Source organism: Eleutherodactylus coqui, chromosome 1 (genome assembly GCF_035609145.1).
Source record: "Eleutherodactylus coqui strain aEleCoq1 chromosome 1, aEleCoq1.hap1, whole genome shotgun sequence".
Classification (NCBI taxonomy): Eukaryota; Metazoa; Chordata; class Amphibia; order Anura; family Eleutherodactylidae; genus Eleutherodactylus; species Eleutherodactylus coqui.
Window position 1 is genome coordinate 181,278,623 of NC_089837.1, and position 17,057 is coordinate 181,295,679.

At 38.3% G+C, this 17,057-nt stretch overlaps 1 protein-coding gene across 7 annotated transcripts in view; it reads left to right on the forward strand.

The window, feature by feature from the left end:
- Window positions 1-17,057, forward strand: part of COL19A1 (collagen type XIX alpha 1 chain) — an 859,492-nt gene that overhangs the window by 135,907 nt on the left and 706,528 nt on the right. For all 7 annotated transcript variants that reach the window (XM_066604267.1, XM_066604321.1, XM_066604301.1 and 4 more), the window contains one exon: window positions 12,243-12,323. In XM_066604267.1, the coding sequence (XP_066460364.1) occupies window positions 12,243-12,323 (81 nt within the window). The remainder of the gene's footprint in view (window positions 1-12,242; window positions 12,324-17,057) is intronic.

Sequence of the window (17,057 nt, forward strand, 5' to 3'; positions counted from 1 at the left end):
GGCAGTAAAGATATCTGAAAGGGCACGGTGCTTGGGTGAGCGCTGAAGCCCCTTCAGTTCCAAGATCAGTGGGAGTCTCAGCACTTGGACCCCCACTGATTAAAACTTTAGACATTTCCTCTGACATGTCAAAAGTTTTGGAAAAGTACAAATACTCTTTAAGATGCATTTTGAATACATGTTTATATTTTTTAATTTTATTGTATTTATTTATTTATTTTAAATGCTTAGCCATAATATTTTCTTTGCTGAAAATACCTTAAATCACATTTAGAAAGAGAGAGAATGGTTCATCTATGAAAACATGATGATTCACATGCACAGAAATATATCACCTCTTAGATGTAAAACATTCCATTCCATTTAAGAACCTTTGCAGGTTAAAAAGATAAAGCACCTATAGCAGCTTTATATTCTTATGCAATTCAGATGATTTCCACAGGTATCTTCACTTCAAATAGCCATGGCTGGTGGTAGCAGATGATGTCAGCCACAGTACAGAAAGCAGAATGGACTAAAACACTACCAACACATTTCAGAGAACCCATCGTCCTTCATCAGGGATCACTAAGGAAGTAGAATGTGTTCTTCAAAATGTGTTTAAAGTGTTTTGATCCATTCTGCTTTCTGTTCCTATGGTGACGTCATCTGCTTATAGAAATATTTTTAGTTTGAGAGAGGTGAAGCTACTAGCTGAAGTTAAATGCTACAAAGATACTTTAGGCTTCATCTGAATCAGATGATTAAACTATGCACAGGCTTTATGGAAAAGCAATATCATGTGGATATAACTTCTACTTTACTGAAGATTAGCATGGACAGCCGTTCATGTGATAGCAGTGAGAGTTTTAATATATGAGTTTGTCCCTTACCTAATTTTTTCAGTCTGTTGCAAACACTTTAACTACCTGTGGTTATATACACAAGTTTTTTTTGTATATCTAGGGGAACGCAGATATCTTACGCTATTTGATTAGTTATTAGTAATTATTAATTTTAATTCAATTTGCTATGAAAACAAATGTTTCAAAGGCTGCAGCAAAAATGTAATTAATTTTAAATTTGCATTGCCTCATAAAGTGGATTTTGTAACCTTGCATAATATCCTAAATTTATAAACTCGCTCATGATACAATTCCTGCTGCTGGTAATGATTTGCTACTTTCTGTGTTTTTCTAATACTTGATTATTGCCTATTTGCAATAAATGATTCTCTCTGGTATGGACATAGTAGATGCAGACTTTATGCTACAGTAGTGTTACTAGAAGAGCATTTCTCATGTAAACTTGAAATTGTAAAATTACAGTAATTACATTATTGTAATCTCTTTGGAAGAACAACATGATGCAGCATCCTTAGTTTATCATTCTTGGTGAGGAAGACCAATCATACTGAAAGTAATTAGTAATCCCATGCCAACAATTCTGTAATATTTGTATAACAACTTTTATTTTCAGAGCCTCGTTGAGTTAAGTTCCGATTGCATGAATTATTTGAAGGCAAATATAGGCATAAAACCTGAAATTAATTGGACAAATAAAGATTTAACAAGCAATAATCATAGTAAGTTATAGCTAGTTTATTCACCACAAAATGAATAAAAGTCCCTCTTTCTCGTAGTAAAAACTTTGTTTACAGTAAACTTAACATAAGTCCAATGGAATTAGAACATAAGTAAATGATTATAATACTTAACTTATAATGATTGGCCCTTTTACTGTCTACATACAGTGTATATCAAATAATAAGGTATTAGTTATATTAATTAGTTATACAAATGATAGTCAACAAAGGCAGCACTCCTGGGGTGAAGACGTATTTAAGTGTTCAGAATACAATAGGGGGGACTTACCTGATGTGATCTGGAAACCCAGGATAGGGCAGTTTATTATGCCTGAATTCCCTGTAGGCAACCTGCCCTAGTCACATGGACATCAAGAAGAGGAGAGCGTCAGTGGTACCCCGAATTTGAATTTTGGAAGTAGAAAATACAAATAGACAATAGATGAACAAGACCCAGCACTCCAGGGGATTGACCATAAACAACAATTGATAAGAATAAAGGCCCATTTACAGCAGCTAATAATCGCAAAAAAATTGCTAAACGGCGATTGTTTAAGCAATAATCGGTGCGTGTAAATGTGCGCCCATCGACTGCTTTTCGGGCACTGTTAGCTGATCATTAAATTCAAGCTAACCTAAAAATCATCCTTTACTTTTATCAGTAGTACTCCACGGGGAGTGCTGATAGCATTGTTTCCTGCTGGAGAACAAAAGATCTGAGCCCAGATAATAGCCTCTGGCTATTAACTGCTTTCGGGGAAGGCTTCATTTACACACCTGACAGGGGGTCACAGGTGAGAACACCCCATAATCCTGGTTTGTGGTGTGCCGCAGTGATGTCCCCAAAGGCTTTGAAGAATAGGATCTAGCAGAGTATAAATTTTCAATGTTTACTTAGAATTGATTTTTGGACTTTCCAGTCCTAACACGTTCTAACAATAACAAAAACGACAAAAAAAAAACGTTGGCCATTAGAGGTGTGCATTGCGTTTTGGGGGATATAGCTTCACCCCCCTTTCTCAAGCACATAGTGGGGTACATAGCCAATAGTGTATTTATCATGTTGAAATATCAATGGGTGTGTGTTTGTGAATACCCATTATTGCAGATGTTATGGTGCAAAATTCAGTCATGAAAATGAGTGTTTGCTGACACCCTAAATAGGAAAAGTAAAGGGCGGTCACAACTTGATTATACAATGCTAAGTGCAAAAGTATTGGCACCCCTATGTAAAGTACCTAATCTAATTCAATAACTTCCCGATGTCGTACAAACATGACATTTAGCACAACCATTCCTTGAGTCCTAAATAGGAAAAGTACAGGGGGTCACAACTCAATTATTCAATGCTAATTGCAAAAGTAAGTGCACCACAATGTAATGTAACTTCCCAGTGTCGAACAAGCATGAAATTTGGCACAAGCATTCTATGGTTCCTACATAGAAAAAGTAAAAGGGTCACAATTTGATTATTCAATGCTAAGTGCAAACATATTGGCACCCCCAATGTAATGTACCTAATCTAATTCTCTATTTTCCCGGTGTCGTACAAACATGAAATTTGTCAAAAACATTTTTTAGGTCCTAAATAGGGAAAGGAAAGGGGTCACAACTTGATTATTCAATGCTAAGTGCAGAAACTGGCACCCCCTTATGTAATGTGCCAATTGTAATGTGCCTGACATAATTCTCTAACTTCCTGGTGCCGTACAAATATGAAGTTTAGCACAAGCATTCTTCAGGTCCTATATAGGAAAAGTAAAGGGGTCACAACTTGATTGCTTAATGCTAGGTGCAAAAGTATTGGCACCTCTGTGTAATGTTCCTAATTTAATTCTCTAACTTCCTGGCGTCGTACAAACATGAAATTTGGCATAACCATTCTTTATGTCCTAAATAGGAAAAGTAAAGGGGTCACATCTCAATTATTCAATGCTAAGTACTGCAAAGAGGTAACACCTTTTGGGTGTGTCAAGAAGCATTACAAAAGAGTATGGTATACTGTTCAAGTTTTGCTTGGTATAAATGCTGGCAGATGCCAAATTTTAAAGAAATCCCTACCTCTGAAGTCTATCTACACACGTGGTGCACTATTTGCCTGACGCTGAGGTTGGCAATCAGCAGGCGAGTACCCCTTGCCACTATATATATATATATATATATATATATATATATATATATATATATATATATATATATATAAGGGGCTGCTGATAAGTCTTTGTGTTCTTTTTTTGTTTCTATGGTAACGAATGTTACATCACATGAAAGCCTTATGTGATATGTTTTCAAAATTTTGTGTTCGTAGCTTATGGCAACAGTGATCTAGGCATGAGGGAAAACAAATGGTGGAGACTAAGGCGATATTCACAGCAAATGAGAGCAGAGGAGTGATAAAATTCTTGTTTCTGCAAGCAAGGTCCGCAAAAGATATTCATGGTGATATGTCACAGACATTGGGGGATCAATGCCCTTCATATTCTACAGTTAAGAACTGGGTTGCCAAATTTAAAATGGGCCACTTCAGCACCAATGATGAGAAACGTCCTGGACAACCAAGAGAGGGTGTTGTACCGGAGATCGTCGATGCTGTTCACAACCTCATACTGGAGAATCAGCGAATTTAAGCTCAAGGAATAGCAGACATCATGGGGATTTCTGGTGAACTGGTTTATGTCATTATCCATGAACATTTGAACATGAAGAAGCTATCTGCAAAGTGGGTCTCCGAATGTTTGACAACAGATAAGAAAAGCATGAGAGTGAAAACTTCCCGGTCCATTTGTCAGCGTTTCCGGACTGATAAGAACTTCTTGGATCGACTGGTCACTATGGATGAGACCGGGATTTATTTGTATGACACTGAAACAAAGGAGCAGTCAAAAGAGTGGAGGCACAGTGGTTCTCCTCGCTCAAAGAAGTTCACTGTGCAAAAATCAGCCACTAAGGTGATGGCGTCTGTGTTCTGGGATAAGGAGGGCGTGCTGCTAGTGGACTATTTTCAAAATAGTTCCACCCTCAATGCAATGTATTACATTGAACTTTTGGACCAAGGGAAGGCAGCTCTGAAGGCTAAAAGGCACGCCAAGCTGTCCAAAGGAATCTTGTTCCTGCAAGACAATGCCTCCGCTCATACTGCACAAGCGAACAAGGCAAAACTGGTGGAGCTAGGCTTCCAGCTGGTTGACCACCCACCTTATTCACCAGATCTAGCTCCCTCCAACTAGCATCTGTTTCCAAACCTGAAGAAACACCTCAAGGGGACCAAATTTTACCCCATTTCTGATCCCATGGCTGCTACGGATGACTGGTTTGAGGCACAACTGAAATCCTTCTTTTTGCAAAGCTTACAGTTTGTTGACATCAGCAGAGAGTATGTGGAATAAATGTAAAGTTTTATCTTCCTATCTCATTTCTTTCTGGGTAAGGCCAAAGACTTATCAGCAGCGCCTCGTATATATATTAGTGTCAATGTCTGTATGTGGTAGGGTCTGTGAGAACAAAGCTGCTCAGTCTGTGTAAAAGTCAAACCAGTTTTATTTTTGACTTCAGCAACAGAAGGTAAAACCCAGTGGGAAAGCATCAGCCACTGGCAGCACATATTCTTAGTGCAGTTAAACAAAATAAACACTTGCCCGGCAGGGCGCTAACTAGACAGTAGTTTCTCACCTACTCCTAACATGCAGCAATTTGTCAGCAGATCAACAGCCATTTACAATGGTAGATGTGTTCATTTGAGACTCTGACTGCTTGGACTTGCAACCTGTTATATCCCAGTTGTTACCTCAGTCGGTCCAGCTGAGCTCACTGGAACCCGGAAGGAAGACATACACTGGAGATTCATCTCACCCAGGCTAAGCATCTGGGTGAAATGTATACCACCTTCCATTACTCATCCTTCCACATGTCCACAATATACATATATATATATATATATATATATATATATATATATATATATATATATATATATATATATATATATATATATTATTTGTATGCATTATTTTATCTGTGAGCTTGTATGGACAGATATACAGATATATTCTCCCTGTAAAAACGCCAGCTGGATTACGGAACTAGACTTTACCTATAGCAATCATCTTTCCTGGATGCTAATGATGTGTCACGAGTGGTAGTGTGCGATGCAGGTTCCAGGATACAATACAGAACACAAAGTTACAAAAATAGAAACCTTTATTGCAAATAATGAACTGCAAAGAAATACGATTATGCAATTGCATAAAAAACAACAAACAAAACATTCATAACACAAAGAATCATAAGGTAAAGCTAGGAACAAGATACTAAAAGCAATCAAGTAATACTGGATTTTAGTGCATGTAGCTTATGCTGTAACCACAGGAGTAAATTATCTTAAATACCTCTCCAGAATTTTGGGCTTGTTCCACCCTTTACCTAATGCTCCACTAATCAGCTCAACAGGCGCTGTGCAGGTCTCCTTCCCTGCCAGTTACTGCACCTCTTAGACCAGAGGTTATACTCCTGGATAGTGTAAGGATGAGTGCAATGACAGCACTTCCTCCTTACAGGTGTCTCCCAGTATGCAGGTACTCCTAGAACTTACAGTAGGTCCAAAGGACTAGAAAACTGCAAGACTAAAATATACTGGCAAAGCTGAGTTACAAACAAAACATTCAAAACACAACGAATCATAAGGTAGGACTTGGAACAAGATACTAGAAGCATTCAAGCAATACTGGAATTATGTTCACATAGCTTGTGTTATAGCCAGCAGCATACTGCAGAAGCCAGGAATATTTAAGAAAAGATTAGCCAATGAGACACTCCTTCTAAAAGGAACTTTGGCTGTAGGTTTGTTGTCAGTTTACCCACTCTAATGGATCAACGGTGGGATAGTTGCATAGCAACTGCCCCAACAACAAACTAGAGAGATGAAAGGAGATGACAATGCAGCAGGAGAATTCCTGTTGACCATAACACTCTCTTAATTTTTTGATTAGAGTGACCCTCCAGTTTAGAAACAAAGACGGCCTCACCAGCTTCTCTCACTACCTAATGCACAATGTGTATTAGTATACATCATTAGTCTAAGGCACTATACACCTGCTTTGATTAACCATTGCTGCCTATATGAGCAGTGCTGGCCAGTTACATCAGCTTGTTGTGCCTTAGACTACTGATGCATACTAATGCACAGTGTGCATTAGGTAGTCAGAGAAGTGGTTTGGCCATCTTTGATTTTCCAGGACAGAGGGTCACTTTAACTTTCAAGATGGGTGTTATGAAAAGAAAAAAAGCATATAAGTCTGACAAATAGCATCAAATTGCCTTCTCTCCTCAGCCATCTCTCATCATATGCTCCCATGCTTAAAACAAAGATACATTTAAAGAACACATTTTTAATGGTATGTCTGCTGATCCCTTTGATGGATTCCATATCTGCCATCTATTCCCAAAATGCTCCCATGCTAAGTAAAATGCATACTTCTTTTTACTGGTTGAACCAAATTTATGTCTATTTTATATTCCAAGAATGTGGAGTCAATGAGATTCAAGAAAAGTTAAGGGTGGACACAAGTTATCTTTGTATTAATTTTGTTTCCAAAAAAGATATTTTTAAAGGGACATATATGTTATACTGCAAATAAAACAGTGCAAATTGTATGGTAAAAATATACAGTACACCCCTAGATAAATTTGTTAAGGGGTCTAGTTTTCAAAATGGGGTCACTTGTGGGGGTTCTCTTTGGTTTTGGCCGCTCAAGGGCTCTACAAGTGGGCAATGGGGCCTAAATCACCTTCATGCTAAATTTCTGTTCTGAAAACCACCAACTACTCCTTTTATTTTGGGCCCCGTTGTGCATCCAGACATAAGATTAGGGCCACAATGGGTATGTCTCTGAACACAGGAGAAACAGGGGTATCCATTTTGGGGTGCAAGTCTTCATTCATGTGTGTGCTGTACAAAAAAAGCTGTTTTTAATATGACAGAATTGACAAAAAAACGAAAATCACAATTTTTTCCTTTTGCTTTGCTTGAATTCATTTAAAAACTGTGGGGTCAAAATGGGTAGTCCACCCCTAGATAAATTCGTTAAGGGGTCTAGTTTTCAAAATGGTCTCATTTGTGGGGGTTCTCTTTGGTTTTGGCCGCTCAAGAGCTCTACAAAAGTGCTATGGGGCCTAAAATGCCTTCAAGCAAAATTTATGTTCTGAAAGACTCTGACTACGCCTTTCATTTTGGGCCCCGATGTGCATCCAGACATAAGATTAGGGCCACAATGGGCATATTTCTGAAGACGGGAGAAACAGGGGTATCCATTTTGGGGTGTAAATTCTCATTTTCATGTGCACTATAGGAAAAAATATGTCTTTAAAATGACATATTTGCAAAAATATGAAATTTTATTTTTTCTCCTCTAAATTAAATTAATTCCTAAAAAAAAACTGTGGTGTCAAAATACTCATGACACCCATCAGTGAATACATTAAGTAGTGTAGTTTTTAAAATGGGGTCATTTGGGGGGGTATCTATCATTCTGACAATCATGAGCCTTTGCAAACTTGGCTTGGTGCAGGAAAACAAAGTGTTCCTCAAAAGGCTGAAAAGTAATGTTAAATTTGTACGTCATCTAAATGGTTAAAAAAAACACAAAAGTCTTTCAAACGTACATTTAGAATAAAGTAAACAGATGGAAATATATATCCTATCAAAAATTTGTACAGTATGTTTGGACATATTTGAGATATTACAGTTGAAAATGTGAAAAAATTACAATTTTTCAAAATTTTTCCAATATTGCTACTTTTAATATACACAAATTATATTGGTCTATTTTTACCATCCAAATGAAGGACAACATGTGGCGAAAAAACAATGTCAGAATCACTTGGATATGCAAAACCTTTACGGAGTTATGCTATGTTGAACGACGCATGTCAGATTTCCAAACTTTGGCTCCGTCACTAAGGCGCAAACAGGCTTTGTAACTAAGGGGTTAAGACTGATTTAAAAACATATTTGTAGTTGAAATCATTTTGTTCCCAAGTTTATATGACTTCTGTTCACATTTTTACTAAGCAATACATTCATTCCAGCCCATAAAAACCAAGGCAACAATGCTATGATTGCCTTTGCCATATCAGTCCAGATTCTTTCTTTTAAACACTCAAAATTGAGCGTGATTCATTTATTATGTTATAAGGAAGTGCATATATCTCTACTATTGCTCTGAATATAACCTTATACATATATCTTAACAAATAAGCAATTCAAGTGCCATTTTATGAAGATTGAGATTAAAGAGAAACCATATTGCCACAATTGTATAGAGCTGTATGATATATGTACACTACATCTCCTTAATGTGAAGAGCTTAGAGTCACATACAGCATGCTTGACATTATGCTGAGGCATAAACTGTCTCTTACCCATTGATTATGAATGCAGTTCTTGAGTCAACATTGCAGGCATTGAATATTCATCTCCCACCTCACCCACTATTGCTGTCACTGATAAAATATAAGGCCGCAGCATTCTATCAGATGTATAAAGTGGACATGCACATATAATTTGTTGCTTTTCACCTATTATTTATAGCACAGGCATGAGCAATAATAAGCAACATGGCAATAAATTGTAAGATAAGCCTTTTCAGCTCTCTATAAGTGAATGAATGTTTAGATGTATGCTTTGTGTTTCCAAGACACATTAAATGTCTGTTGACTTCAGAAGCTATTTCTCCAGTATTTCAAGCTGATAACTAGAAGTGCATTTATTAAGGTCTTAAAAAGGGAGAAATAATTACATTAGGTCAATAGAGACATCACTTAGAATGAAAACAAAATCAATATAAAATACTGTATAGTTGCATCACAGTGTATTTTCGTCTTCATCTGCCAAAAAAGTCACATTGACATAGCTCACTGGGCAGTTTGGGTGTATTTGCATTTACAATGAAATTGGCCCTAGTCACGAAGAGATGAAATTTACATGTCTTATTTTTATGTTGGGGTCAGTCAAATGTGAGGTGGACAAATTGAAATTGACGTAGAAAATAGAAGAACACTCTGGGCAATTGCTATGCCTATTGCAAGTCCTGAGGAGCAGTGCCTGGCACAGAGATTTCTCTTGTGTGTTCTCTGAATGACTGTGTCATATGTCACTGCTCCCTCAGGCCCGGATACATGCATGAGACGGGGAGAAGGTCTTAGTCCGGATAGTGCCTTTATCAAGACCATGTAGCGTACAATAATTCTTCTGATTGCATACACTTGAGAACACTTCTGGTAATGATGATGCCTCTATTTTATTATTTTTTTTTTTTTTGGGGGGGGGGGGATATAATGATTTTACGTTTTTTACTCCTGCATTGTTTTCTGCTCCTGCACAGATACCTGTGGCTGTACAGGTGCCATCATATAAACCAGTGTTTCCCAAACTCCAGTCCTCATGACCCATCAACTGGTCATATTTTCAAAATGTCCATAGTATTTCACTAGGAGTTGTAATTATTGTCAGTGTGTCAGACATTGCCACAGATGTTCTCTTTATAAGATGTCCTCAAATCATGACCCGTTAAAGGTCGTGAGGACTGGAGTTTGGAAAACACTATTATAAACCTAATCTAAGAAGACGTTTTCGTCTATAGGTGTTGTCCGATTTTCTTTTTTGTTAGTTCCGCCCTGCTCCAAAGTATATATAGGCAATATATCCACTATGGTTCCAGAGCGGCCTTAGTATGTGACCTGTGATATCACTGGGTCTTCTGGCCTTGTGATTTCCCGTAAACATATCACATGGGCTTAGTAGATCAGGGAAAGCCCTGGACTGTTTACGGGACTTCACTGATGTCAGGTCTTCTCTTTGCTGCAGCAGTCATATGCGTAAATAACCACGTGACCGCTGCAGACAATGTAAACAAACCAATGGGAGGATCAGAGCTGCTGTGAGGGAGCAGCACATCAGTGGAGAGGTGACTATATATGTACATTTTTTAATATAGAATTCATCCCCCCACTGACTCCAATGTATTTTTAATTGGAAAACCTGTTTAAATATGAAGTGTAGACAAGAATGGATAAAACTGAGTAATCCATTTAAGTACTAAATATAGAATCCAAGAAGACAAAGGGCATAGTCTATTGAGATTGCCTGCTCAACATGTATGTTATTTGCTTGGGACCTCAATATTAATAGTCTGCAGCTGAACTGGATTCAGAATTGCAAAAGCTGATTGTGAATACAGTAGCTGAAATGTCAAGGGGCACGCTGTGCTCTAACTTAAATACATTCTACACAATATACAACCCAGGAGGTCTGGCTGCAATCAGCAGCCATAAAAATATGATAAATTGCCTTATTAAGTGTCTTTTAAAAACAAACCAAAAAAAATGAACACTCTATTGAAAACCTACACAATGGGGCAGATTTACTATTCAAAATATGACAACTTTCTGGCACAAATTATGCCAGAAAACTGTTTTACATCATTTTTACCACATTTATTATGTGTTTTTAAACACTTTCTGACACTTTTTCCCCCTCATCCAAAAAGAAGCGTGGTTTCACAGAAAGGGACATAGCCTAAATTTTACTTAAAAATGCACCAAACTGCAGAAAATTCCTCCAAATTTTAGTTTGACTTTTGGCTAATAAGTTATATAAACTTAGACAAGATAGTCTTAAAATTTGACAGATTTCCAATCCAGCTTTGATGATGTGGTGCATTTTAAGTTTTTCTATCCTAGTTTGCACTGTCTAACTTTTAGACAGTGAATGTGCCCCACTGTGTTATGCCTCAGGAAGGTTCTGAGTGGGGAGAACATCACACAGGGATTTAATGAACATCCATGTGACCTCTCATGCCTCACACTAGGTATTACATAACACAGTTCAACCAGCAGAAAGAAGTAAATAGCAGAACTCCCCATTAAAACTTTATTTCATAAACATACACAGGGGTAGAAGTAGATGGGTGCAATAGATGTCAGCACAATGGATATATTTTGTTCCTTTCATTTACAGTTGCAGTAGTTTACTAACATATTCTACTTGTACTGTCTCTGATTAACAAAGTCATTGTAAGAAAAAATATGTAGAGCAAAATTACTTGCGCATCGGTGTTATTTTTTGTTTGGAACCTCCAGTCTACAGTGAATCGAATTTTCTGAAGTAAACACAGGTTAACATTATAAAATAATTAGAAGGGGAAGAAGTCAATACAAAACAAAGTTTCAAAAGGAATGAAACAGCCAAATGTATTTTGTATATCTCTAGACCATAACAAATGGCAATTTGGAGTTTACAAATCATCAAATGTCATAATTGCATTTCATGAATTATGACAATGCACATTTTTAAGAAGTTTAAAAGATCTATAGACTGTAATCTACATACATATTAAATCTGTCATTATAATTTATGATGCCAAATACCATGCATTGTTTAAAAAATACATACAAATGGAGAATTATAAAAATGATGGAGGTACCGTACTGCTATGAAATAATTTCCAACATATAAACAGATGGGCTCTGATAATCACAAAATACTATGGTTACACAGTTCAGTCCAAGCTATAAAAGATCTAAACCACATTTTATGGATTTTTGGGTATTTTCAGATGCAATTAGATCTGCATTCCTCTCTTTAACTGGATTGATGTTTGATTTCCGTCTATTATTTTCATAGATTGAACTCCAACGGTTAACAGTTTACTGTAGTCCAAAGCAGGCGGCTCAAGAACACTGCTGTGAGGTATCAGATGGAATGGTAAGATTACTCTCTGTAGATGTACATTGTCACTTCTGTATAAACCTTATGCCATATTGTGTACCTGTACGCGATCCCATCTGTAGTTAAGAGCATTGAGAACTAACACTTTTCAGTAGACGAGAGTCCACGCTATGTTTAAGATAAACAGTTCTATCTATTGGAAAATCAAGTCATGAAGTAGAAAAAAGAAATCCTTCATCAGTAAGTAACCATGGGTCCTTTTACACGGGGCGACATAGGAGTGAGCATCACTCAGTGATTGGAGGTGGAGTGCGCTGGAGATCGCTCCTGCTGCCCACCTCTATTCACAGCAAACAAGCAGTCAATCTTAAATGAATGACTACCTGTGTACATGACCCTATCATTGTTTGGTTTTTATGCCTGAAGAAACAAATTATCGTTTGTCATTCAGTAACTGCTGGAGTTTACACCTAATGATTATCGTTCAATACTTTTAGTATTATATTTACATTTTATGCCAGGGTCGCTATACAAAGATAATGCATCATTAATCCAATTCACACTATATTCATTCCTTGGGTAATATACAGGGGCTGGACAAAAATATAGAAATACTGTACGAAATACATGGGATTTTAATCTTTAGCATTGAACTTCCCCTTTTGACCCCTGCTTGGCTGAGAGCTTACCTGCCAAATTTGTGTTAATTCACCTCTTGCCCTGTTCTGGGTTGTTTTGGGAGCCAACTGGTAACAGCAGTTGAGTAGCTCAAAGCCCTGACTAATGGAACTGTAACAATCCGTTTTGGAGCCTTCTGTTGCCGGTTCAGAGCCTCTTGCTGCAACCGGGGCGAACAATTAGCATAGTCAGGTGGAGCCAGAGGTCAATACACAGAAGCAGCAATGGTAGTCAAAGGAGTGAGGGGTAACATAGTCAGGTAGAGCCAGAGGTCGGTAAACTGGAGCACCAATGGTAGCCAAAGGAGCAGGCAGTTACAGAGTCAGGTGAAGGCAAAGGTCAGTACACAGGAAGTACAGGGCCGGGTTTCAATAGGAAGTCCAATTAGGAAACAGGGTGGAGCCAATCAGGAACTGGGTTGTGGGAACAAGGAGCTGGGGCATGATTCAGCAGGTGGGCTGTCCAGCAGGCTGGATAACTCACTGGGGAGAGCCATCACCCAGAGCATAGGAGGTCCTGGGCTCGAGTCCTGACAGGAACCTTGTTGGTCGATCAGATGTTCATTTCTTCCCAGCAACATCTGTGTCACATTACCTCCACTTAAAATCGGTCTCTACATGTTTTATTGAAATATGATTTATTTTCCCATGTAACTTAAGGCATGCATTTCGTACGGTGTTTCCATATTTTTGCCCACCTCCCCGTAGATTTCTGTGTTTTCTATTGAACAGCTTTAGGTGGGTGCAGAAATAACAGTCACACCTGGGCTGTGGTGGCTGAAGGCACATAAAAGGTCTTCTACCATATAAAAAGACACCAGTAATATAAATGTCCCTTTAAAAGTGCGCGAGCTTAATACAGATTATGCATTTAGACTCAGGAGCTTCAAGGTTTGCTGCTGGGGCATATCTGCAATTATATATGGTCAGATGAAGGAAACAAAGCAATAAAGAGCAAAACTTTTTTCCTTTAATTTAAGACTATACAAAGATTATCAGATAACAACATAGCTACTGGATGCATAGGGAGTCACCAGGTCGAAAAAGAATGATTTGAATGGCTCCATCTGCTATCCTAAATGGAAGAATACCTTTTACTTTTCTTTTGTGATAAAATTAATGACCTACAAACAATATATAAGTATATTAGAAGTGTAGCTAGATTTTCCTTCACCTTAGAAATAATTGATTTATGGCCTTAGCCTGCATCTAATTACACTAGCCAAGATAGAGTGGCTTGTTGGTGCTCCCTGGCCCTGGCATTAGCCACCTACTACACTTGCTTAGCAGTCACTCCCTATCTATGTGCTTGGACTGTGCTCAGCCTTCAGATTAGCAGGCCATGGTAATTAATTTGAATTTACTTCTACTTCCTTATGCTATTATTGGAACACAACTTCTTGTAAAGGGAGCAGTTCCAAAGTATTTGTCATGAAATAATATCTAATTTACTAATATGCTATGAAAGCAAAATCAAATTAGCAAATCATATTCAGCAAGTATATTATACAGACTGATATAAAAAGAAAACACATACTTGGATTATGTATGGTAGAGTGTAGAGAAAAGCAAATGGTTAACTCTTCTACATCGTATTGCTAAAAGCAAAAAATAATGCGATGATGTAATATACGTACTGTTGAGTTGCATGGAGAAATGTTTATTTTCTTACTGAAGAGAGAGAAAGTCAGTTTTCCCGAGAGGGACCGTTATCTGAGTGTGATCATATCATTAACTGTAGAATAAAAGCCAAAGAGGAATGGGGCAGAGTTCCCATATGATGACTACACAGATCCTGTCTAGGAAATCAGCATGGGGCTTCTGTTGACTACTGCCTTGCTTTGATACAATGACCCGAAGGACTGAAATGTTCAGTAACAGGTCTTCATAAGATACAGAGTATCTAGATAGGAACACGCTGTTGTGCATTTCACCATTTCTAAGAACCAAGATGATAAAAGTCAGACATTATTTCTTTGTCAGAAAATCTTCTTCATGCATCATCTGTAATACTGAAGGTGAAAGGTCATCCTGACCATGACAGCTTCGATTATATTGCAGTCTGTTGCCTATATCTCGCTTGTCTTTAGTTACAGTTTTATGTCTTCTCTCTTCCCTTCCTTTTTGTGATTCATAATGTATAAATGTGTTTTTTTTGGTACTTCACAGAATGTTAGAGAACTGACTGACTGTATCCAGGCATATAGTCATTAAATGAGCACCAAGAGTAGACATGAAAATACAGCAACTTATGTAGTTTCCTATGATTCTGCAATGTTTTTTTATTCTGGTAGTCAGTAGTGTACATCCCATTACTTGCTTGAAGACACCCTAAAAACACCCTTAATTATTTGCTGTTTGCATGGGAACAAGACTTCAGAACAATTGAGCCTGCCCTGTTATGATGTGTCATAATGCTTACTGCAGTCTTTTAATGCCAATGGCATAATGTATTATATTAGAGAGATGCTGGTTGGACCTTGTTAAAGGGGTTTTGTCATTAAAAAAAATCAATACTTACCGATTCCTCCAAAGTCAGTCTTCTAACTGCATCTTCTCCTCACTGATCTTCTCCAGTCCCCCCGGGTCACCTCACCTCCAGCCGTCCGGATCTTCTTCTTCTTGTTATGATCCCTTCATTCCCGGCATACTTCTTCTGGCAGGTCAGTGTAGGTTATATCACTTGTGACATCACATTCACCCCCTAGTAAGGAATGCCGATCTATTGCTGAGACTGCACATGCGTGCTGTCTCACCGCGAGAGTTCATATGCTATGGCAGAGAGACAGCACGCATGCGCAATCTTGGCAATAGCTCGGCATTCCCTGCTAGGCTATGAATGCTACATCACTATTCGCATAGCGTACATTGCCCTGCAGGTAGGAGACTGCTGAGAATGGATGCTTTGTCACCGAAAGATGAAGAATCTGCCGGCAATGGAGGTGAGGGGACCCGGAGGGACTGCATGAGCCAGGGGAAGATCAGCAGGGAGAAGATCCGGTAAGAAGACTGACGGGAAAGGAATAGGTAAGTATAGAATTTTTGTTTTCTAATGACAGAACCCCTTTGTGTCACGATCGAGGTTAATCAGCTACTTTGGGCTCACACATGGCCAATCAAAGCTAGGCAAGTGGGAGGAACTAAGGTGAGTAAAGGGCAAGGACGGACAGATTTAGGGTACCTTCACACATTACTGATTTGCTGCAGATTTTATCACAGGCAGATTGACAAAATCTGTAAAGAATATATGAAGCTCAACAGAATTTTAGCCTATAACTTGATAAAAGGTATCCGTCACTATATTTATTCTGCCCTATGTTAGAGGAGTATAAACTAGTGACAGAGATCCCAACTACAGCAATGGGTCACTTACTTTGGTAGCTGCTGTACTTTTCATAAAATCTGAGTTTGTTTGCTGCAGCATGTAGTCTCGGATATTCCTGAGCTGAGGCTGCCCCTGCTCCCTCTTCCTCTGTGGATGATTGACAGCTTCCTTCCTAAACAGTATATTGAAAGCCACCTGTCAATCAGTAGCAGGGACAGATGCAGTGAATGAAAATGATGGTCTACAGAAAGTAAGGCCACCGCAGTAAGTCACCCGCCACTATGATCAGGGTGTCTGTTACTAGCTTAGACTATCCATAGATAGAGAAGCATAAGTATGGTGGCAGGTTCTTTTTAAAGCTCCATTATCGTGCATGAGAGCTTTCTATTGTAATGAGTTGTGCCCATGTCCAAGACAGATTCTCATTGTATGAAAGTAAACAATAAAGGCTCCCATTGAATGACTGCAAGCAGAGGTCATCAAAACTATGATGAACTGATACAGTTTCAGAACATAAAGCTTGTTTTGTGTATGGCCCCTTTCCTATCATACCATTAACCCCTTTAAGGCCAACCTTAGTAAGGCCAAGACCAAGTGATTTTCATTATCCCATAGCAAGAGCCATAACTCATGTACATAACCACATGAGGACTTTTTTTTGGGGGGGGGGGGGGGGGACAAGTTGTACTTTTTAAACATTGAGTTTTTATTGGCGTTTCCAGAGTATACAGTATATTCAGTCGTACAAAAACACATTGATTTCCATCA